Below are 22974 nucleotides of genomic sequence, written 5' to 3'. Positions count from 1 at the left end.
TAGCAATACAGGCCTGCCTAAAAAGGATAGAAACATTTCAAATAAACAACTTAACTGTACACCTACAAGAACTCAAGGAACAACAACAAAGGCAGGCCAGAGCAAGTAGAAGGAAGGAAATAACCAAGATCAGAGCAGAATTAAATGACATAGAAATTAAAGCACAATTCTAAGGACCAATGAATCCAGGAGCAGTTTTATTGAAAAGATAGACAAAATAAATAAGCCTTTAAGCAGGCTTATCAAGAAAGGAGGAGAGAAGACCCAAATAAACACAATCAGAAATGAAAGAGGACAGATTACAACTGACACCACCGAAATACAAACAATTATAAGAAATTACTATGAAGAACTGTATGCCAAGAAATCTGAAAATTTAGGAAAAATGGACAAATTTCTAGATAAATATAATCTTCCAAAACTCAATGAAGAGGAAGCAGAAAGCCTGACTAGACCAATAACAGCAAAGGAAATTGAAGCAGTAATCAAAAATCTCCCGGAACACAAAAACCCTGGACCAGATGGTTTCACAGAAGAATTCTACAAAGCATTTAAGGAAGAGCTAATCCCTACGCTTCACAGACTATTCCAAACAATCCAAAATGATGAAAGGCTTTCAAACTCTTTTTATGAAGCCAGCATCATTCTAATCCCAAAACTAGATAAAGACACAACAAAGAAAGAAAACTTCAGGACAATATTGCTCATGAACATAGACGCTAAAATCCTCAACAAAATATTGGCAAATCACAGCCAATGATACTTTGAAATGGTCATATACCATGAAAAATTGGGATTCATCACCAGGATGCAAGAATGGTACAGAATTAATAAATCAATAAACATAATACATCAGATAAACAGAAGGAAAGACAAAAATCACATGATCATATCAATAGACGAGGAAAAAGAATTTGATAAGGTACAACACCCATTTATAATAAAAACACTCAGCAAAGTGGGAATAGAGTGATTCCGACTTTGAGGGAATAGAGGGAAGTGGGATTATGTTGAGCATTTCTCAACATAATAAAGGCCATCTGTGAGAGACCTACAGCCAATATCACACTCAATGGGCAAAAACTAAAAGCTTTTCCACTATGACCAGGAACAAGACAAGATTGTCCACTTTCACCACTTCTATTCAATATAGTATTGGAAGTTTTAGCCACAGTGATCAAACAAGAAAATAAAATAAAAGGCATTCAAATCGGAAAGGAGGAAACAAAACTGTCACTGTTTGCAGATTACATGATAGTGTACATGGAAAATTCTATAGACTCTACCCCAAAACTGCTTGACCTAATGAATGAATTTGGCAAAACAGCAGGATACAATGTCAATATCCAGAAATGAAAGGCATTTTTGTATACCAACAACGAATCAGCAGAAGCAGAAATCAAGAAAAAAATTCCATTTGATATAGCAAAAAGAAAAATAAAATATCTAGGAATAAATCTAATCAAGGAAGTAAAAGACCTGTATGCAGAAAACTACACAACACTGAAGAAAGAAATCAAGGAAGACACAAATAAATGGAAACATATACCATGTTCATGGATGAGAAGAATTAATATAATCAAAATGTCCATACTACCCAAAGCAATTTACAGATTCAATGTAATACCTATTAAAGTACTAATGACATATTTCACAGACATAGAGCAAACACTTCAAAAATGTATATAGAACCATAAATGACCCTAAAGAGCAGCTGCAATTTTGAGAAAGAAGAACAAAGTATGAGGGATCACAATACCTGATATCAAACTGTATTACAAGGCCACTGTAATAAAAACAACCTGGTACTGGCATAAATACAGGCATATAGACCAATGGAACAGAACAGAGAGCCCAGAAATGAACCCAAGTCTCTATGTTCAATTAATATTCGACAAAGGAGGCAGCAACATAAAGTGGACTAAAAATAGCCTCTTCAACAAATGGTGTTGAGAGAACTGGACAGCTACATGCAAAAAAATGCAACTCGAGCACCAACTGACACCATACACCAAAATAAATTCAAGGTGGATAAAAGACTTAAATCTAAGCTGTGATACAATTAAAGTCTTAGAGGGAAACATTGGCAGAAAAATCTCAGATATTTCATGCAGCAACATTTTTACTGATATGTCCCCTAGAGCAAGGGACATAAAGGAAAGAATAAACAAATGGGATCTCATCAAAATAAAAAGCTTCTGCATGGCTAAAGAAAACAGTATTAAAATAAAAATAGAACCAACTATATAGGAAAACATATTTTCCAATGATACCTCAGACGACTCCACTCTGAGAAGACAAGCAACCCAATTAAAAAGTGGGCAAAGCACTTGAACAGACACTTCTCCAAGAAGGACATACAGAGGATCAAGAGTCACATGCAAAGATGCTCAATATCACTACCTATCAGAGAGATGCAAATGAAAACCACAATGAGATACCACTTTACACCAGTCAGAATGGCCATCATAAACAAAGCAACAAACAACAAGTGTTAGAGAGGTTGTGAGGGAAAGGGGACCCTAATCCATTGTTGGTGGGATTGCAGACTGGTACAACCACTATGGAAAAACAGTATGGAGTTTTCTCAGAAAACTAAAAATGGACCTGCCTTTTGACCCAGCAATTCCACTGTTAGGATTATATCCTAAGAACTCCAAAACACCAATCTAAAGAACCTATGCACCATAATGTTCATAGCAGCACAATTTACAATAGCCAAGTGCTGGAAGCAACCTTGGTGCCCATCAGTAAATGAATGGATCAAAAATCTATGCTACATATACACAATGAAATTTTATGCAGCAGAGAGAATGAAGGAGCTCCTTCCCTTCGCAACAGCATGGATGGAACTGGAAAACATTATGCTGAGTGAAATAAGCCAGGTGTTGAAAGACAAATACCATATGATCTCCCCTTTAACAGGAACTTAAACAACAAAACAAACAAGCAAGCAAAATATAACCAGGCACTGAAATAGAGAACAGGTGGACAGTGACCAGAGGGTTAAGGGGAGGGAATTTCAGGGGAAAAAAGGGAAGGATTTACAGGAACTAGTATAAAGGGGTGGAAATGGGAAGGAGGAGGGGAGCACTGGCAGGGTGGGCTGGGATGGAAATAAAAGACAGAAAACTGTACTTCAACAACAATTTTTTTTAAGTGTTGTTAAATTGAAACTAGAAGTACGGTTGTAAATTCATTGTTTTAATGTAATTGTATACAAATGTCCAGATACATATAGATATCTCTGTGTAAAATTATGATCAAGAAGGGCTCAAGCTGCATCTTGTGGGTGTGGGGGTGGGAGGTGGCGTGTCTTATGCATCCGGTTCTCACCCTCCATTCACCTAGCCATGACCCAAAGCTGTGCTGCAAGGCCTGGGCCTGGCACACAGGGCAGCACCAGGACTGCTCAGACATGGGCAAGAAGCACAAGTCGAAAAAGCACCTGCCTCTACAAGGAGTATGTAGAAAAGCCCTTGAAGCTGGTCCTCAAAGCAGGAGGGAACAAAGTCACCGAGCTCCCCAATTGCAGCTCCAGCAGGACTCAAGCCTCTTCCAAGAACGATCATGACAAACCCAAGGACAGAAAATAGAAAAGAGAAAGGTGAGAAGCAGGTTCCAGAGGAAGAAAAGGGGAGAAAACCCTGACATGTAAAGGAAGGTAAAAAGAGGTGAGAATGGACCTTGTCGAGAATGAGGCAGAAAGACCACCAGTGCCAGGCCTCTGTAGGATTAGGCTTCAGTCTTGAAAAGCCTCTGCAAGTTCTTTAGCCAAACAAGAACTAGAGCAGACACCTCTTCAGTAAGATTTGAATCAACTAATGAGACAGTTGGAGAGAAAAAATCCAAGAGCTTTCTTTTTATTCCCTGTGACTGATGTTATTGCTCCTGGCTACTCCATGATCTTTAAACACCCAATGGATTTTAGTACTGTGAAAAAAAGATCAAGTATAATAGCTACCAGTGGATGGAAGAACTGAAGGATGGCTTCCAATTTGTGTACTAATGCTATGCTTTACAATAAACCAGAGACCATTTATTATAAAGCTGCAAAGAAGCTATTGCGCTCAGGAATGAAAAGTCTGTCAGGAGAAAATTCAGCACATAGACTTCACAGCAGACTTGCAGAAGAGTTAAAGGCAGAAGGACAGAACAGGCACCTGGCAGAGCAGGGAAGAAAGCAGATGCTGGCCTCCAGAAAGGGAGGATTCTAGTGAAACAAGTCAGAAACATGTCTTAAAATCCCAACAAGGAAAACAAAAAAGGAAAGATATGTTTGAAGATCAAAGTAGAAGCAATAATATAGAGAGTGGGAGAATGACTGCATCGTTAAGGAATCTTGAGTGAAGCTGACCCAGCAGCTTGTTAATAGTCAGTGTGAGTTTGAAAGAAGAAAACCAGATGGAACAAGGACGCTGGTACTTCTGCACCTTGTGGACTACATTGTAGAACCTCACTACTCTCCTGTGAGACTGGGAATGACCACTGGAAGGCTTCAGTCTGGAATGAATACTCTACAGCATCTCGGAAGATTAAAGAAACAAAGTTAACTCTGGTGCCATACTTGAATTACAAGTCCTGCAGTTCTTACACATAACATTAATGACTCCAAGTTTGCCAATATCAGCTAGGACCATTCTGATTTGATCCATTCAACCTATGAGAAAGATCCTGGTCTCCCCAGTGATTTAAGCATCCATGAGGTTTTGGCCAATGCCAAGATTACCCCTATGTCATGGCAGATAGTTTACTGGATGTTTTTAATAAAATGAGGGCATTCTAGAATCCTGCAAGAGCTAAAAACATCACCACCTCAAGATGAAGGCCAAACTAGGACACTTGACACTGCCAAAGAAATAGAGATTACAGAAATAGAGCCCATGGGGCAGTTAGACTCTGTTGGTCAGGACAGGCCCGTAGCACTGGAAGCATTCGCAAACTTGGTGCTCCAGTTGAAGTTTTTGACTCTGAAGAAGGTGAAGTGTCCAGAGGAATCTTGGAGAGATTACCAAACTGCTCAGTGAGCTCCAGGGAACCCAAAACAAGCAACTGAGCACCAGATCCCCTCCCAACATGATCTGTTGCCATACAAATGCACCTTGCTGAGCAAGAGAGCAGTAATCTTAAAGAACTTGCATGGCAAGTTAACTCCAGATGATGTCATAACGTATGGAATTCTGAATGGAAATTTCCATCCCCTGCCCTGTCATGGAAAAAAAGCTTTATGGATCCAACAGAAAGATTTTGAAAAAGCTGGATTGATGTTGCTGAGTGTAGACCCGATGAGATTTGGAGCTAACTTGTATTTGATGATATATCATGTACATATTTTTTCATTTTTAACTTAGAAATGCTTTCCAGAAGCTATTAACTATTTGTAAACTGTATTTTTTGTAAAGACTTTTTCCTTATTATTTTTAGAGGAAAAGGAAGATAGGGAGAGAAATAGCAATGTGGTTGCCTCTCGTGTGCCCCCTACTGGGGACCTGGCCTGCAACCCAGGCTTGTGCCCTGACTGGGAATCAAACTGGTGACCCTTTGATTCACAGGCTGGCACTCAATCCACTGAGCCACACCAGCCAGAGCTGTAAGCTGTATTTTTCATTCAACTTTGGAACAATTAGCTTTGATGTTTCAGAGACTGGATTCTGGTTAGGTAATAAAGCTGCACATGAGACTAGGGGGGGAAAATCATGAAAGGACAGGATTATGAAAGGACAGGAGACTAAGGAGAAATGACAACTGTATGCCACACATGCACCTGAATTGGTTTCTTGAGCCATTAGTAGGACATCAGCAAAATTTGAATTAGATTAAATAATACATATTATTTCCTGACTTTGCTGGTCAAATTTTAGATATGTGGAAAATACTTAAATGTTTAAAGGGTAATGAGGAACCAGGTCAATGCACTCTCAAGTGGCTCAGAAACATTTATGAGAGCTCTATGTGCTATTTCGGCATCTTTCATACCTATTAGAAATTGTATCAAAATAAAAAGCTTACCAAAGTAAATCAGATGTCACTCTTCCACTCAAAATCTTCTAAAATAGGTCTACATAGGTATGCGCATGTTCATAGCCACTTCATTTTGAAAGAACCAAATACCCATCCATTGGCAGAACAGTCTCTAGTGCTGGTATGTGCACTAGAGATGAACCTCAAGTGTTTAGACAGGGCACAACTACAGCGACAGAAAGTCGATTAGTAGCTCCCTACAGTTGGGGGCTGGGGGAAAGACTATGTAACCAGAGAGCTTTGAAGGGTGGTGGAATACTCTACATCTTATCATTACACAACTATACATTATTGCCAAAACTCATTAATTTGAACACTAAAATGAGTGAATTTTATTATATGTAAATAACTCAATTTAAAAAGTCACCTAATAGCTCCCCAATTTCACACGAAATGCAAGCAAGTCCTTGAAAGTCCTGCAAAATCCCATTCTTTGGTCCTCCCGACTTTTCTTCTCATACCGCACTGGTCACACTGTACCTTTCTACTTCCTCATCCAGCCACTCAGAGTGAAGCCAGTCTGTGAAACACTTTCTGAGACAAGCTAAGGACAGCCACTGAGTAAGCAGTTAGAAAATGTGGCAGCAATTGGAGTTGCTGTAACGTTCAAGAGCATGTTCTTTAACTACTAATTCACTGTTAAATTCTACAAAGTACATAAACTTGACAGGTAGGTTAAACATGTTATTCGTAAGTCAGTCGCCAAATGTTTCCAAGTTTTAGGACTTTAAATTACTTTGCTTTTTATTCCATATATATGCACAAGAGTAATGTGATAATCTACATAAACTTAAGTCTTTCCATGAGTATACAAGAAAAATTCTATGTGGTAAGGAAGTCTTGTTGAAGCAAATATTGAAATAGGAATATGAAAAAATAATCAGTAGTGTCATTTTAATATGTACTATCCATGCCAAAAAGTCTCACTTCTAAAAAGGTACTGTTTTTACTAGTATGGGCCTAAATCAATAGCCTTAGGTATAAATCAAAGGCTAAAAATAAGCTTTGAAAATATTAGAACATCCAAGTTGAAGAATTACAAAAAGATAGCAAGAGTAGAATTGGCAACCCCTTAAACTCAGCTTATTTGTCTTTTAAAAAAAACAACTGTAGATTGTAAAATCATCATCTTGGATGTATTTCAATAAAGACCTTCAGTACTGGCCACACAGGTATTCCTTGGGAACAATTCTGCCTCAAGAGGTTAAGAGCATACAATGTGAAGTTTAAAGATGATATTCCTTTGCTTTCTGTCTTCCCAGAACACAGTAAGTACTTACTCCTAAATGGTCTTTATTCAATTAAACACTTAACAAAAATATTTGTGAAATGCGTACTACCGGTAAGGTACTATGCTCATTTATTTGAAGAATATGAAGGTCTCATTTTCTTCTAACACCCAGGATGATTATATTTACTATTAATATATATATTTAAAAGGGAACTGAAGCGTGGCAGTTCATGGGCCTAAAAAATAGCATTACAGATAATCTAATCAAAGGCTTGATCTAATTCTTTGCTTTTTATTAAAGTGGTTCACTGTTTCTCTACACTGACTGCTCCAAAATAATACCAGGAAAGCATCCTATTAGTTTTATTTACCTTAACCTGTGCTCTAGACTAGCGTAAGTATTTGATGATAAGACAGCGGGTCAACAAATGAAGTATTATACACAGAATACAAATAAAAGTTTATTGTACAAAATTAAGGCCTTCACATTTCATATTTCACTAGTAGGCTAAAGAAAGACTAGGTAATTTTTAAAAACCTACACAAAAATTTCACTTTTACTTCCTCCCACCCCCAACTATTAAAATGGTCTGACCAAATGGTCTTATCAAAACAAACACTATAAATAACACCAAGTCCTTTAAAGACAACTATCCCAAATGTTATTTCTTGGCATAGGTAATCTTCATGGCATGGGATGGTGTGATCTTAAATCCTTGTAAAGCATCCCTGGCAGCTCCAGCCTGCCCATCATTTTCAAATTCAACAAATGCAATGTCATGCCTCCCAGGTACCAAACGTACTTCCTTGAAACCAGGGAACCTTTAAACAAAAACAATTTGTATATATGTGAATATATAAATGACATCAAATACATAAATATCTATTTTGTGTTTAAATTTATTCAGTAACTTCCTGAAAAGTATCATATCCTACCAAGAATCCTGAGTAGGAAAAAAAACATAAAACATAATACCATAATAATTAAAATCTAATTAACACCATGAAAGAATTATAGGAATAATGTAAGCTAAAAATATTTTTGTCACTATATTAAAGCTTGGTTTTCTATTTTACACATCAATAAGAATAATTTAAAATATTGAGATAATTTAGCTTTTTATTTGCTAAAAAATGGCAGACTGACTTCAATTCATGATTAATCCCAGACCAAATTAATGAATAAAGAAATTACTGCTGTATGGTACACAAATAGAGTCAATCCATGGAAGTGCTATTTCTCCTGACAGAAGGCTCTTGGAACACATACTTTAAAAAAAAAAACAAAAAAACTTACTGATTAAACAGCATGGATAACATCATCTCATTAGTCTCTTCTGGTAGATTATTAAGGAATAAAATATAGTTTGGAGGGTAATCAGGGACCTATTAAAAAGAAAAAAGGTAAAGGTAGCGTGTACGCATAAAAAGTACTGTAAACTAACCTTGAGAGAGCTACACTGCAGATTATTAAGGCTTATGAACTCTCACGGCACCAAACACTGAGGATGAAAACTAATGACACCAGAGAAATAAATACAAACCTAACAGTAACTAAGCAAAACAGACATTCAAATCACTTAACACAAATCTGGCAAATTATCAATCTTACCAGTTTGGATGTATTTAACAATATTTAAGTATCTGGAAATCAGTCATAATCAGAGGAGTTTGTCGTCTGGGTTACATAGCTGGAAGATGGTGACAAAACTGGAGCAGGTTGCAATGCCACTGCCCCCCCAGCTGGTCACCCAGCAGTAACACAGACACTCAATTCCCTTTTTGTTTACTGCCTCCCAGCATTTAAGAAGATTTAGAACCACTACTTGGTGACTTCTAATGTTTTTTGCAAGTAAATGAAATATACTTAGCATCTAGTTACACACAAATTAGGTAGAAAACAAGCACTGTTACTTAGGTTTTAACTATTCGATACTCCACCCTGAGTTTATGGGAACTACAGTGAGATCATCTTGTATGTAAGAAAAAGCATCTCTTCATGGAAAAATAAAGAGGAAGTATAAAAAATAACAACTTAAGGCTTAGAGAATTCAGTCCCGGCATCTCTGAACTGGATTATAACAATTTAAAAAGTTCAAAGATGGAAAGTAGGTAATATAAGAAAATGCAAATAACTTGAAATCAGAGCAGCAAAACTTCAGTGATGCAAGAATTCTCTAATTTAAGAACCTAGGAAGCAAGAAGAAAACCGTGAGATTTTCTCTCTGAGGCCTTTAGCAAGGAGATCTGGAAAGATCTCCTATACACCTAACATACCTATGTGTGTTGTAACACACCTATACAAGGAGACAAATACATTTGTGCTGAGCGAGAGCGAGCAAGGGTAAATGGGAACAGCTTTGTGTGATTCTGTTAGAAAAGATGGTTTAGTTAGGACCTTCAGCTAACTGGATGGAACGGACAGCCCATTCCCTGGCCAGTTTCCTCAGACGTGTCTATAGAGCCCTGGGTAACATACTGGGGGGAAAACAAAAACATTTGCTTCCAGCCCTCACAGCTTAAAACCCATCATTCTGATTGCCTCATTGACTCATTAGGAAAAGTAAGGAATAAAGTCAGGTTTGGTTTTCTCCCTCCTAAAGGAAATTAATATGTTCTAAGTTTCTACATTAAAGTGTTACATAATTCAATGTTCTATCTTACCGAAAGAATTATTTTCAGTTTTTGGAGATATCAGATTGTTGTATATTACTGCTATTGCTTTCTATAAAGTTTTATTTTAAAGCACTACACAGAGAAAAAAACACTACCTGAGGATTTGGTGTTGCATTTCCTTGGGTATTAGCTGAATTTGGTACTCCCTAAACAAAAGAAACAGAGAAACAGTTAAAATATTCAATCCCTCTAAGAAAAGGCAGCATGTGTTTATATTGCTCCATACAAGTAACATTAAACAGACTTCATATTCCATTTAATTTCAAGGATTTACATCTGCTTTGTCAGGTGTGGCTCAGCGCATTGAGTGCTGGCCTGTGAACTGAAATACTGCTGGTTCGATTCCCAGTCAGGGCACATGCCTGGGTTACAGGCCAGGTCCCCAGTGGGGGTATGGGAGGGGCAATCACACACTGATGTTTCTCACCCTCTCTAAAAATAAATAAACTTTAATTAAAAAAAGAACTTACATCTTAGCTCAAACTCAAACATTCATATATTTAGCTTGTCAAGTATTTTTCAAAAGTCTAGCCATAAATTTGAAAGACTATGTCATAAAATTTAACCTTTGTGCCTTAAAATTATGAAGAAATCCACAAAAGAGAAAACAGGGAGTTTTTTTTCCTTTTTAAAAAAATTTTTTCTTAAAAAAAAAAAAGAATTAGACAAAAGTCAAGCATTACACTTAGTGAAATTCTAAAAGGAACTTCTCTTGGATAATGATTTCACTTTTATCTGTTATTTTAAATTAAATTTTGAATTCCTAAATTGTTCAAAGAAAGCAGCTTTAAGTGGAGTTGTCATCATTATAGGTAATATCTACAGTACCACTTACAGACAGAACTTGAGAAATAAGCCAAAAGATATTAATATATTCTGTGAATGATGAACAGAATGATGTCATACAAATTCAAATAAAACTGTTAAATATAAATCTGCATATGTCAAGGCTTATCTTCTAATTTGATTAGAACATAAATATTGGAACTTTAAAACTCAACCAGTCTAGTTTCTTAAAAACCCACCTTTTAAACACACATACTCACAAGTGCACATGAATACCTCAAACATCATCCCTCAAGTGGAAGGCAGACATCCCTATCAAATTTTTAACACCAAAAAAAGAGGAACTTTTGTCCATCTTACCTGACCAGGCTTTTTATTAGCAGTAATTGCTGTCTGTTCCACAGTTTTGGCCTTTTTCTTTTCTTTTTTCTTCTCTTTGTCAGCAAAGGTGCCACGCATTTTAGATATTATATCAGAATCTGTTTTTGCATACTGGATTCGCTGTTTTAATTATTTGAAAATAAATTACTTTTCATTATGTTGAAGGCTGTTTACACTAGTCATTAATATTTCAAATTTCATTATCCAAATACACTACAAGTACACCCAAATACACTATGGGTATAATTTTATACCCATCCCTAAGGAAACCTGTCAAATATACTGAGTGCCAAATGAAAATAAATCATGGCCTCTGGTTCACAACTTACCAAAGTTAGAATCAACTGTGTTTATAAGAAAAAAACATTCGTTTGCATAAGAAAACTAGGACTGTGAAATACTTGTACCACTGCTTCTCTCCACTTAATAAAAGAATAGAGAAAAATGCACTATAAAGTTGCCTATCCTTAGCAGGGGCTCTCAGCAGATGGGCAATTAGCTGTGAAATGTGTCATTTGAAATTAACTTTGTTACTTCCAAAGTTAAAGCACAAGATTGGGAATGACTTTCTTTTCAATCTGACTATTATTCTTAAATAAAACGACTACTAGTGGCATCAGCTTAAACTTAAAATGCTTTGAAAGGTAACAAAAGCATGGCATCCCAACTCTGCAATCAGCCCACCTGCTCATTCTTACTAGGCCACAGTCAGCAGTAACAGTATGTACAAGTAAGAAGCAGGTAAACATTGAAAAACACTGGTCTAGAACAGCATTTTCATAAACTATTACAGAAATGTGCACTGCAGTTACCAGGAGAGCTTATGAAAGTGCAGGATCCAATGCATGCAGTAGGTCTGGGTGAGGCCTGAGATTCTACACTTCTAACAAGGACCAAGGAGACGGTAATACTACTAGAATGGGACCATACTCTGAGGAGCATTTAGACCCTGGCTGAAAACATTATCATAGAGCAGAAGTCAACACGATTAACCATTCCAAAATGTTTGCTATGAGTTAAACAGTTATCTATGGTATACAAAACCACAACCACCCCTTCAAGGGAAACATTTCTTCCCTGGAGTCAAAACAGCTGAACTCTGTCTCAAAAGAGCATATAAAAACACAACAATCAAAACACATAAATTACTATTTAAAACTGCCTTGTACAGCAAGAATTCAATCTCAATCTGAAGGGAACAAGTTACATTTTAAAGTAGTATGGATTTGAAAGCAAGAAATCTGTCAAAACCAAGAGCAATTCTTTTTCTTTTCATTCACTTCAGCTAGAGATGAAAGGACTGGAGAAACAGGAGGAGACCAAGCCTACCACGAAACCTGAGTACACAAGGTGTTCTCTGGCTGGCCTGGGCTGCTGTGCTAGAGTAGCTCTGAGTGCACTTATCCCTGTAAGCAACTCTGCTAGTCTCAGCAATCATCTAACCAAAGGTAGGCTGACAGCCCACACTAACTCAGACAACTTCATTCCAAGGATTCTCTCCCAACTCGCCTTCCCTGGCTCTTATATTATCTTCCTCTGAGTAGATCTCTTGTGTCTGTCCTTTTGACAATCACCTGTGACAATCTCTGACTCTACCCATCACTCTTACCTGGCTGGGCTAGACCAGTGCTCACCCAGAGGCAATTTTGCCCACTAAGGGACAGCTCGCACTGTTAACTGGAGACACTGTTGGTTGTCCGGACACTGGCATGTAGTGGCCTGAGGTCAGCAGTGCTGTCAAACACTCTGCAATGAATAAGAGCCCTCCACAACAACAAAACTATTCAGTTCAAAAGGTCAAAGTGCCAGTGCTGAAAAACCCTGGTCTAGACTTAATATGAATAAAAAAATAAAAGCCCACCTGCAGCTTCAAGAAGAGGCAAGATTTACATTTAAGCCAAATGTTTCATGACAGCAGCCCTTAGAATGATGCTACTTTATTAAGGTATTTTTGGCAGTAAATGCTAAAATGTCCTTGAATCACAAAAAATAATTTTGGTCTAAGTTATAGCAAGTTTTGTTCACTTCTGATTGGTATGTTGGAATTACAACAGAAAAGCAACTATAACCACCTAAATAAATGCAAACAGGATGTCTCAAAGAACGTTCTTCTCCCTCTTCCAGGATGCTGAAGGTCTGGCAGGTATGTGCTACCTTCCTGAAGGCAGAGAATGGACATCCTAAAATACCTCGAATATAAGATCGGTCTGTGAACTTTTCCCATTGATTTAAACTAAATTACTTGACAAGGTGAAGTGGTGCCAAATACAGCAAATAACTTCCAGCTTTCCTGTATCTGAATAACAGGCACACGCAAGCCTGTCATTTCAACTCAGCAAAAAATTCCTAAAAACCTTCCTGAAGGAAGAAATTACCCCTTATATTATGTAATTTTAGATCTAAACTAAAACCTAGTCTTATACTCCTGCCAACTGAGATCTCAATTATGCTATTTCTTCATACTACTAAGATAAGCTGGTTTCGGGAAGTGCCAATTTACTGAAAACTAGGGCATGTGGGCACAATCCCAGTTTTCTGGGACAGGCCTTTCCATACATATTATGCCCAGGGAGGTGGGAAGTGATGGGAAGGGTAGCTGGATAGAGGATGAGAAGAAAACTTGCTCTAGTAACACAGAAAAAGTGCTCATTCCTGAATTAAACAGTGTGGTATATAGATCCACAAGCTACTGACCTCGGCCAACACTGCCTGCTTTTGTAAATTAGGTCTTTAGGGAACAAAATCACACCCAATCATTTGCATAACATCTAGGGCTGCTTTTCCTGCTACAAAAGCAGTTAAAAGATCAGCTGGGTCATAAAGCCTAAAATATTTATTATCTTGCCCTTTACAGATAGTGCGCTGACTCCTGGGTTAGGAAAAAGGTTAAGAGATTAGTTGTTAATCTCCTGATGCTGTACTAGTTATATCAAGAATAACCTAGATAAGTAACTACCCTTTCTGTGTCCTATTCTTCATCTGTAAAATAAAGGAATTAAACTAGTGGTCTGCACTACAGACTATGGGCATATTCCAGCCTTTGGCCTGTTTTTCTATGGCCTATGAATAAAGGACTTAGCACTTTTTTTTAGAACAATTTTAAAGGGTTGTTAAAAATAAACTACGCACACAAAAAAAGTATGCAACAGAAACTGTATGTGACCCACAAAGCATAAAATAATTATTACCTGGTCTTTACAGAGTTTTTTGCTGACCTCTGAATGAGACCAACAAATATCCAATTTGCTTACATTTTGCTGGTGGTGAAACTGAACACAGGCACAGAATCAGTTAACGACAGACCAGAATGAGGACCTGGGCCCTTGAGATGCTCAGCTTTGGCTCTTTCCCCAGCGCCCTTCCCAGCTCCAGAAGAAAAGCGCTTTGGAACCCACACCCAAGGTGCTATATATATACTCAGTCACACAAGTAGAACCCCTTGCTTTACACTATGTCTCCACTGTGATCCAATCCTCTACCATCTCTGACTTACACCAGGGGTCTGCTAACTTACTTCCCTACTTTCCCTCTGGCCCTCCCACAATCCAATCTTTATTTAGCAGCCAAATGTGAGTCTCGTATCACTCCTGAGCTTCAAACTTTCCATGAATAACTATTTCATTTATTAATAAAACATGAATATAAGTCTATGAATTATCCTTAGGTCATTGCTTTATCTACACTGCATGGCTTCTGACATGTAGTATTTCACTATGGTGGTTTTTGAACCTTTCCAAATCTAAAATATTAGATCTCCTCTTTGACTCATGTTTGTGTGTGTGTGTGTGTTGCTTTACGAGTTTATGAATGGATCTTTCCTTTTAATCTAACTTATTATTAATTTTGTATTTTTGAGATAATATGGCCCATACTGCAATTATTTTTAAAAATAGTCTACATCTCAATCTATTTTATTTCTGCCCACATGAACTGTCATAAATCAGGAAGTAAATTATCAACTCTTACTACTGTTTCTATAAGAATAAGTAAAATAAAACCAAACTCCCTTTAACACAGAATTAAAAGCAGAAAGCAGTAAGTACAGTGTCAGGTATATATTTACAAATCTACTATACCATTAATAGAGATTAAAACCAAAATACTAAGATCAACTTACCATTGGTTTACCATAAAATGGAAATCCTTGTAACTGTCTGAGAGCATTTGTGGATGAGCCCAGTTCTTTAAATATAACAAAGGCTTGACCCCGCATCTTCATGGTCTTTAAAGCCACAATATCTACTACGTGCCCAAACTGAGAAAACAGGGCATACAGGGATCTCTTCAATTCTGTGTAAAATTAGAGGGGAAACAACTTATTTGTGAATAAAACAATGACAAAGTTCTTCATTAAATGATACTGCATTAAATGCCACCTTTACCACTCACTTATTCATTTATATAAAATTACACATTTAAAAATATCACACTATTTTCACTGGCTTTCTGACTTACAAAGTTATCTGAAATTATTTTATCTATGAGTGTAAATGGATTCAACACACCTTCTATTTGTACTTTTAAGAAGCCTTAAAATCCTTACCCTAATAGGGATAAACCGTTATTTCAGACACTGAGAAAGATGACTAGGTGACTAGTGTTTAAGCAGTACAATTTTTAAGATGGTAGTAATTAAACACACTTGGGTGTTTACAAACCTTTTTGAAGAGCACTTACCTTCTTTTTTAATTTTGTCATTCATATTGTTGATATAAATTGTATGGTTTGGTCTGATATCCATCTTTTGGGTTAAACTGTTCAAATACCCTAGAGAGACAGTAAATATACTGTTATAAACAGAGAATTTTAACTTCTACCCTAATGTGACATTAGAACACAAGAGTTACTAACTTTTCAGTTCTCTTTCAGCCTCTCCTACTCTTGCTAGCTCTTTTTTAATCAAAAGAACAAAACTTTATGGAGCACTAGTACCTAGCCAGATTTTAACAACATTCCTTTATCCAATACATTTTAATAATTACCTTTCACTATGAGAAGTTTTTCCATCTGCCTAATAGAATAACTTTTCTTTCTTAATTATTTAAAATCTGAGATTTGAAGAAAAGTGAAAAAGAAACTAGCAAGTGTACATCCAGTAAAAATCATTAAGACAAAACTATTTGCCACGAACTATTTCATGTGTACACTTACAAAGCACTTTCTTATTTATTAATTTATATACACCCTCACTAACTGTACTAATTCCAAAGTTATCTCTAGTCAACTTGAAGGAATGGAACTTGAGATCAGTACTGCATAATGGTTAAGAGCTCAGATTCTACTACCAGCCAGGTCCTGAATTCAAACCCAGTCTTGCTTCTTACTACCTGTTTGACTGGGGTCAAGTTCCTTAATCTCTCGGGTCCACACCTGTCAAGTGGGGATGTTGGAACAGCATTTACCCAGTAAAACCAATAAGTTCTAGCACAGTTCTTGCCTGGGCAGTAAGTGCTTAAAGCAGTCGTTTAAATATTAAGGGATTTGCGTAAGGTCACACAGGTCGTAAGCAGAAGACCTGTGAATTCAGTTCGTCTTATGGTCTCGCACTTTTCTTTCACACTCACCTCACTACTTCACTGTATATATTGTCTTTAGTTGCCAGTTCTGACTGCTTTTATCCTAGGATGTCCTATATATTCTTTAACTTCACAAATAATACAACTTCTTCCACTGCATGCGAACAGCACACGATGACTGAAAAGGGACTGTACTTGTTCGGGCGATACATGAAACGTAATGCTTCTCAGAGCCTCCCGACCCCCTAAACTGAAACCTGGAGGGCGGAGTCGCCCATACAACAAAAGGAAAAAGAGAGTGGTCAAACGGAAAGAAGAGATCGGAGGGGAGGCGCTCATTCGATGTCTGATGGTAGCCTTGGACTAGTACGGGGGACCTGGAGTAGCTTCCCAATCCAAAAGGGAGCCACTGGATGGTACGTGAAAGCTCAGAGCGAGAGGTAAATTCACACAAGCGAAGGGGCTTTCATTATCCTTCACTCCGTACTCCGTACCTCTCCTTTCCTGACAAACACACTCGCCCAAGGTTCCAGTCAGAAGACTAAAAAAGCAGCCACGTGACCCAGCCACAACCTACGGAAAATGCTCTTAAGTTCTGGTGCCTAGCGAGACCAGCGCGGAAGTCACCGTTACTCCTTCGCCCACTAGTCGAGCCTTCCACAAACCCCGGACCCGACGCGCTATCCCCCGCTCCCACAGGGGAGCACTGGGCCAAGCGTCAACTTGCAGCCGCCACAACCGAAACAGGGAGGGAAAATGCACTTAAACTAACCTGAGAACCGCGCGACGTCCCTGGGAAACAGAAGCCGGAAACTGAACAGAAACCGGAAGTAACTGTACCAGGCCCCTCAATCGAGCGCCGATAGGTTGAGAAGCTGAGCACAGAAACGATCGATATCCCACTGCTGCCCCTGGGACTCTCACTACGCATGCACACCCTGGCGCGCCGGGGGAAAATTCTCGAAGAGGGAATGGGGGGAAGGGAGGGAACTTGTGGGAACCCTGTGGGATGAAACAAATTTGGGGGCTGTGGTATGAGAGGATGGAGGACAGTGATTCATTTACCGCACCACGACTTTTCGCGGCTTTACTCCACACAAAGGTACTTTCCATCTTTCCAAATTCTATACAGATTTACAGACACATGCCCCCAGGGCACACTACCTAGTTTCGCCCTTCTCTGGGCTCTGGTTGTCCCTTGTTTAACTTCACATTCAAGGTAGCCAATACTCCCACAAGTTTCCGGTTCCGGGAACTCCGAGGGAGCTCTCCAACCCCACTGATGAATTTGAATCCCCGAGGCAGCTCAGTTTGAGGCCCCAAGTGGAGGGAGTTTATGTCTCTTTCCTGCTCCCACCTTATAAGGCAACCACACTGGACTAATAACCCAACACCAGTGAGATCATTGGCCTAAACTCCCTCAAAGCCCACTATTTTCTATCATCCTTCCCACCTTCCTATCTCCCTACAAAATGCCTAAATTGTTCTAGAGTAATACAAGATGGTGTTTAGGCAAAGCTGAATGGGAATTCAAAAAAGTACACACATGTATTCATTCATCAAATATAGTAAACAATCATCTGAAATGGTGGTTTTGAGCCAAGGGGACTCTAATCTTGTTATTCCCTTTAACTAATTTCTGAGCCTCAATTTCCTCACATGTAAATAAGGGGTCATAATAGTACCTTCTTCTAAAGTTATTGTATTAAGTGCACTCAATGTAAAGCGAGTGATTAGTCACAAAATAAGTGGTTCATAAATGTTATTTCTTAATGCTGGCTATGACTTGGACATATAGATGAAGAAGGGACCAAATAGGTTGGTCTGATAAAGAGATTTTTATTTTGAAAGATTACCTAAAGTTGCAACATCTTTAAAATAATGTAAGCTTCTTGAGGGTGGGGATTTTTGTCTGCTTTGTTCATTCAGGTACCCTCAGTAACTACAAAAGTGGCTAATAATAAATGTGTATTGAATGGCTGAAACCTCATGGAAAAATTACACAAGACCAAACAAATGTGGCATCATGTGAAGATGCATGTAAATCTAGGAAATAATGTTAAACAATCACAGAAAATTATTATTTTATTATGTAGATATAAAACTTAGAAGTAATGTAAATAGTTTAGTCTCAGTTAAGGAATTATGGAAGAAAATCTTTAGTACATTGAAAGAAACATAAACTAAATAAGAAACAATTTCTAAATAATGACAAGCTGCCCTGCATATTAATATGGGTATCTGGTCAATTACTTCTAATTGATGATAATGAAGATGGCTAAATTATTTTTCTGAAAATAAGCTATAACCTTACTATATTATGTAAGTTATTCTGGCCAAGATAACATCATAACTATTAAGAGAGGATAAAGTGGGACTTTGCCAAGACACACTATCTGGAAAGAAAAAAAAACAGACTTAAACACAGACTACACCTTGTATTATATTAACCACTAAGAAATGGCTAGTAAACATTACACTGTGAGGAGGAATTCATCTAATGCCAACTCAGTAGCATGTAAATCATTGTAAAACAGGTTTTCTAAATAGAACCAGTGCATCCTCCTGTCCTTGGGCAGTTGGTCTGGGCTTTCCAATGTCTGATTACTTGTCCTCAGTGTTTTCCTAAATGCTTCTGAGAGGCCAGTAATTGAAAGCAGGACTGGGAAAGGAATGAAAGGGAGAGAGGAGCTTTACTGGCTTTGTGAGCTGCCTTGAATGCCCTGGTTAAATAACTATATTAAGAGCATTATAACATCTAAACTTTGGTTATTTGGACTATAAAACAACCATTATTCCTTTATAATTAAATTCACCTCCTGAGGGTCAGATGTTTCCAAAACTCACCTGTTTTTAAAAAGAAGAGAAAAATAAGTGGGTTTGCTTGTTTCGCCCAATCCATTCTCTTATATTTCAGTTAGGTAACATGATTTACTTTCCTGTGAAACAGGAGTTTTTATTGAACTGGTAAATCCAGAGACAGTACTATAACACTCTAGCCACGCTTTTTGTAGCTACTGATGATGAAACTCACTTATTTGTAGAGGTAGTAGAAAAATAACTACAAACAGTTGGGAATAAAACTGTGTCAAGACATCTAAATTACTGTGTAAGCATGATAACTGAGACAACTCTTGGTGAGTCCAAACACATATATTTTCCTACTTTATCTGCACGTGTTTTATGTTTCTCATTAAATGTTTTCAGCACCTTGCTGCAGTATTTTGGAGGCAGGGCCATGCTTAAAATAAAGTGCTTCATAAAACTGGTGTATAAATTTTGGCTTATTTATGTTAGATAGAGCCACAGAATGTACAACAATTTATATTTTCGATCTCATGGTGGTGATTCCATTAAAAAATTTATGTAGAGTAAAGTTATTTTCACAACAATCACTAAACAAATCTAGGCATTATTGTTGAGCACCAAATCAGGTTTATTTTTTCCTAGCTGGCTGCAATTGTGTTGGTTGGAACTTCTTGAAAAGCACCCCCACAACTGCAACTCAGGAAGGAAAGCATTTTGTGCAATTATTTCCTTTCATTTTACTCCAGTCCTTCTACTTTATTCTTTTTGGAAATATTTTTGTTTTAGGGGGGAACCAGCTATTAACCTCTGATACTTACTATTTTGTTAATGTTAATAGTGGGTGTCTTGCACATACAGTCAAACCTTGGTTCTCAAACATCTTCCATCTCAAACAATTCAGTTCTAACCCAAGTTGTTCATGAAAAAAATGTCTTGGTTTGTGAGCAAAACTTCAGTTCTCAACTTGACAACCCTTTCATGCTGATACCTGTATGATCAGTCACACGTCTCTCAGGCAACAAAGGAGAGAATGTGCCAGTGCCTGTCAGTTTGCCACTAAATCTCATGTTGCTAATATTTCAGGAAATTGCGCTGTGAATACTTTTTCTTTGGTTGCTGCTTATTATTATTATTGTATATGTACAGTAAGTCAACATGGTCCGTATGAAGGTTAGTGATAGCAGAAAAGTGAAAAGTCATGGGAACATCAATAGAAGCTTAAAAAGAAATAATTGCAAAGTATGATAGAGGCATCTGTGTGTCTGATATGGAAACAGTATGGGTGGCACAGCAAAATTGACAATTAGCACAATTTTAAAACATAAAAAGGCCATCAAAAGTGCTGATGTTGCTAAGGGTGTGAGAGTGCTCACAAAACAATGATCACAAGCAATTGAAGAAGTAGAAAAAATGTTGTTAATTTTCAACAGTCAGCCAGGGATAGCATTTCAGAGGCAATGATATATGAAAAAGTGAAGATGCTGCATGCTGACCTACCAAAAGACACCTAGAACGAGTGCTGAAAGCGATTCATTTAAGGCCAGTAGAGGTGGTTTGATAAATTTAGGAAAAGAAGTGGCACTCATAATGCAGTGAGGCATGGGGAGGCTGCCAGTCCTGCCAAAGTAGCTGCTGATCATTTTGTGACAGGATTTCAAGAATACATAGAGGCTGAGAGATTTGTTCCCCAACAAGTGTTCAATTGTGATGAGATGGGTCTCTTCTGGAAGAAAATGTCAAAGATGACTTACATCACACAGGAAGAGAAGTCATTGCCAGGACACAACCCAGTGAAGGACAGGCTGACATTTATTTGTGTGGGAATGTGAGTGGGGACATGAAATTGAAGCCTCTACTCCTGTACCATTCTGAAAATCTGCAAGTTTTCAAGAAAAATAATGTCATGAAAAACAAGGTGAATGTGATGTGGAGGGCTAATAGCAAAGCTTGGGTAATGAAGCAATATTTTACTGAGTAGATTCATGAAGTGTTTGCCCCAAGTATGCAGAAATACTTCTGGGGAAAACAGCTGCTACTCGGGGTACTTATTATAGTGGACAATGCTCCTGCCCACCTTCCAGGCTTGTTGGCTAAGTTGGTAGAGGTATACAGCTTCATCACTGTTACATTTTTTGCTACCTATCAACTCCTCCCATCCAGCCCATGGATCCAGCAGGTCATTTCTAATTTTAAGAAATTAGAAATTTCTAATAGTGCCTACACAAAGGCACTATTTCAAAGGTGTTTTGAGTTGACCTCTGAAACTAATTTAACCCTCAGGGAGTTCTGGAAGGAACATTTTAATATCGTCACCTGCTTGAGGCTCATAGACAAAGCATGGGGGCAAGAGTCTTCTAGAACCATACATTCAGCCTGGAAGAAATTGTGGTTTGAGTGTGGTGCTGAGAGAATTAGAAGGTTTTGAGGATGAGCCTGTGTCTGTTGTGAAGGATGTTGTGTCTCTGGGCAAGTCCATGGACTTGGAGGTGGATGATAATGATATGGAGGAGTTTGTAGAGGACCACCACACTGAGCTGACCACCCAGGAACTCCAAGACCTTTAGAGGGAGCAGCAATAGGCCACAGCTGAGGATCCCTCTTCAAAAGAGAAGGGGAAAGGGGAATATTCCTACTTCGCTGGTAAAGGAAATGCTTGGAAAATGGGGAGAAATATAAAGTTTTATTGAGAAATATCACCCTGATGAAGAAGTAGCAAAGTTTGTGGTAAACTTGTTCAATGACAATACAGTGTTTCACTTCAGGCAAGTGTTAAACGGTAGGTGAAACCGAACATCATTGGATAGGTTTTTAGTGAGACAGAGGCCCAGTGAGCCTGACGCTAGTTCTCATGGAGCAAAGAGAAAAAAGAGAGAAAGAATCCCAGAAGAACAGCTACCTGACATTTTTATGGAAGGGGACTTCCATAAAACAATAACATCCTTCCATCCCTCCAAACTTTCTCTCCATATTCAGTTTTTTTAAATTTTCATTTATTTATCTTTAGAAGGCAAAGAGAGAGAGAGAAATATCAATGTATGGTTGCTTCTCATGCATCCCCTGCTGGGAACTGGCCTGCAACCCAGGCATGTGCCCTTACTGGGAATTGAACCGTGATCTTTTGGTTCATAGGCCCGTGCTCAATCCACTGAGCTATACCAACCAGGGCCATATTCAGTTATTAATAGCTCTCAACATTAAAGGAAAATTCTAGTGTGCCTGTAAATTTTCATTTTTTACTGTACATGTCACTTCTTTTATGCTAAATTTTTATTTACATTTCATGTCCTTTTTTGTTTTTAAATTATTTATAGATAAACAGTATATTAGACATGTGCTATATATAATAAAGATTAAAACAGGGAATCATTTGGGGGTTTGGCAGAGATTAATTCAATTTACATTATTTCTAGTAGGAAAAATTATTCACTTTCTGAACAAATTGCTCCTCAAACAGCCTTCTAGAATAAATTAAGTTCTAGAACCAAGGTTCCACTCTATGCAAGAACACCGTCCTCTCCCCAAAAGTGGTGGAATCAGAGATCGTATCATAATGTA

General features: G+C 37.9%; 1 protein-coding gene and 1 pseudogene across 2 annotated transcripts; one reads left to right on the top strand and one right to left on the bottom strand.

Annotated features, from left to right (window-relative positions):
* Window positions 1-3418: 3418 nt before the first annotated feature.
* Window positions 3419-5265, top strand: LOC119059452 (bromodomain-containing protein 7-like; annotated as a pseudogene).
* A 2435-nt stretch (window positions 5266-7700) lies between these two features.
* On the bottom strand, window positions 7701-17453 carry SNRPB2 (small nuclear ribonucleoprotein polypeptide B2). Of its 2 annotated transcripts, none has more exons than XM_053663185.1 (7): window positions 17384-17453; window positions 15773-15862; window positions 15213-15385; window positions 11075-11215; window positions 10024-10074; window positions 8550-8638; window positions 7701-8074 (listed from the first exon to the last, which is right to left on the bottom strand). In XM_053663185.1, exons 2-7 carry the CDS (start codon window positions 15834-15836, stop codon window positions 7915-7917), a joined length of 678 nt encoding a protein of 225 aa, XP_053519160.1. In that variant the 5' UTR covers window positions 15837-15862; window positions 17384-17453; the 3' UTR covers window positions 7701-7914. The 2 variants fall into 2 exon arrangements, with proteins under 2 accessions (XP_053519160.1, XP_037014963.1); XM_037159068.2 differs by lacking the exon at window positions 17384-17453 and adding an exon at window positions 16660-16837.
* Between the last annotated feature and the right edge of the window lie 5521 nt (window positions 17454-22974).

The sequence above is a fragment of the Artibeus jamaicensis genome, unplaced genomic scaffold (assembly GCF_021234435.1).
Source record: "Artibeus jamaicensis isolate MK-2021 breed Jamaican fruit bat unplaced genomic scaffold, CSHL_Jam_final contig_3148, whole genome shotgun sequence".
Taxonomy (NCBI): domain Eukaryota; kingdom Metazoa; phylum Chordata; class Mammalia; order Chiroptera; family Phyllostomidae; genus Artibeus; species Artibeus jamaicensis.
Note: the sequence above shows the minus strand (reverse complement) of the source record. Positions and strands in the feature narration are given on the sequence as shown.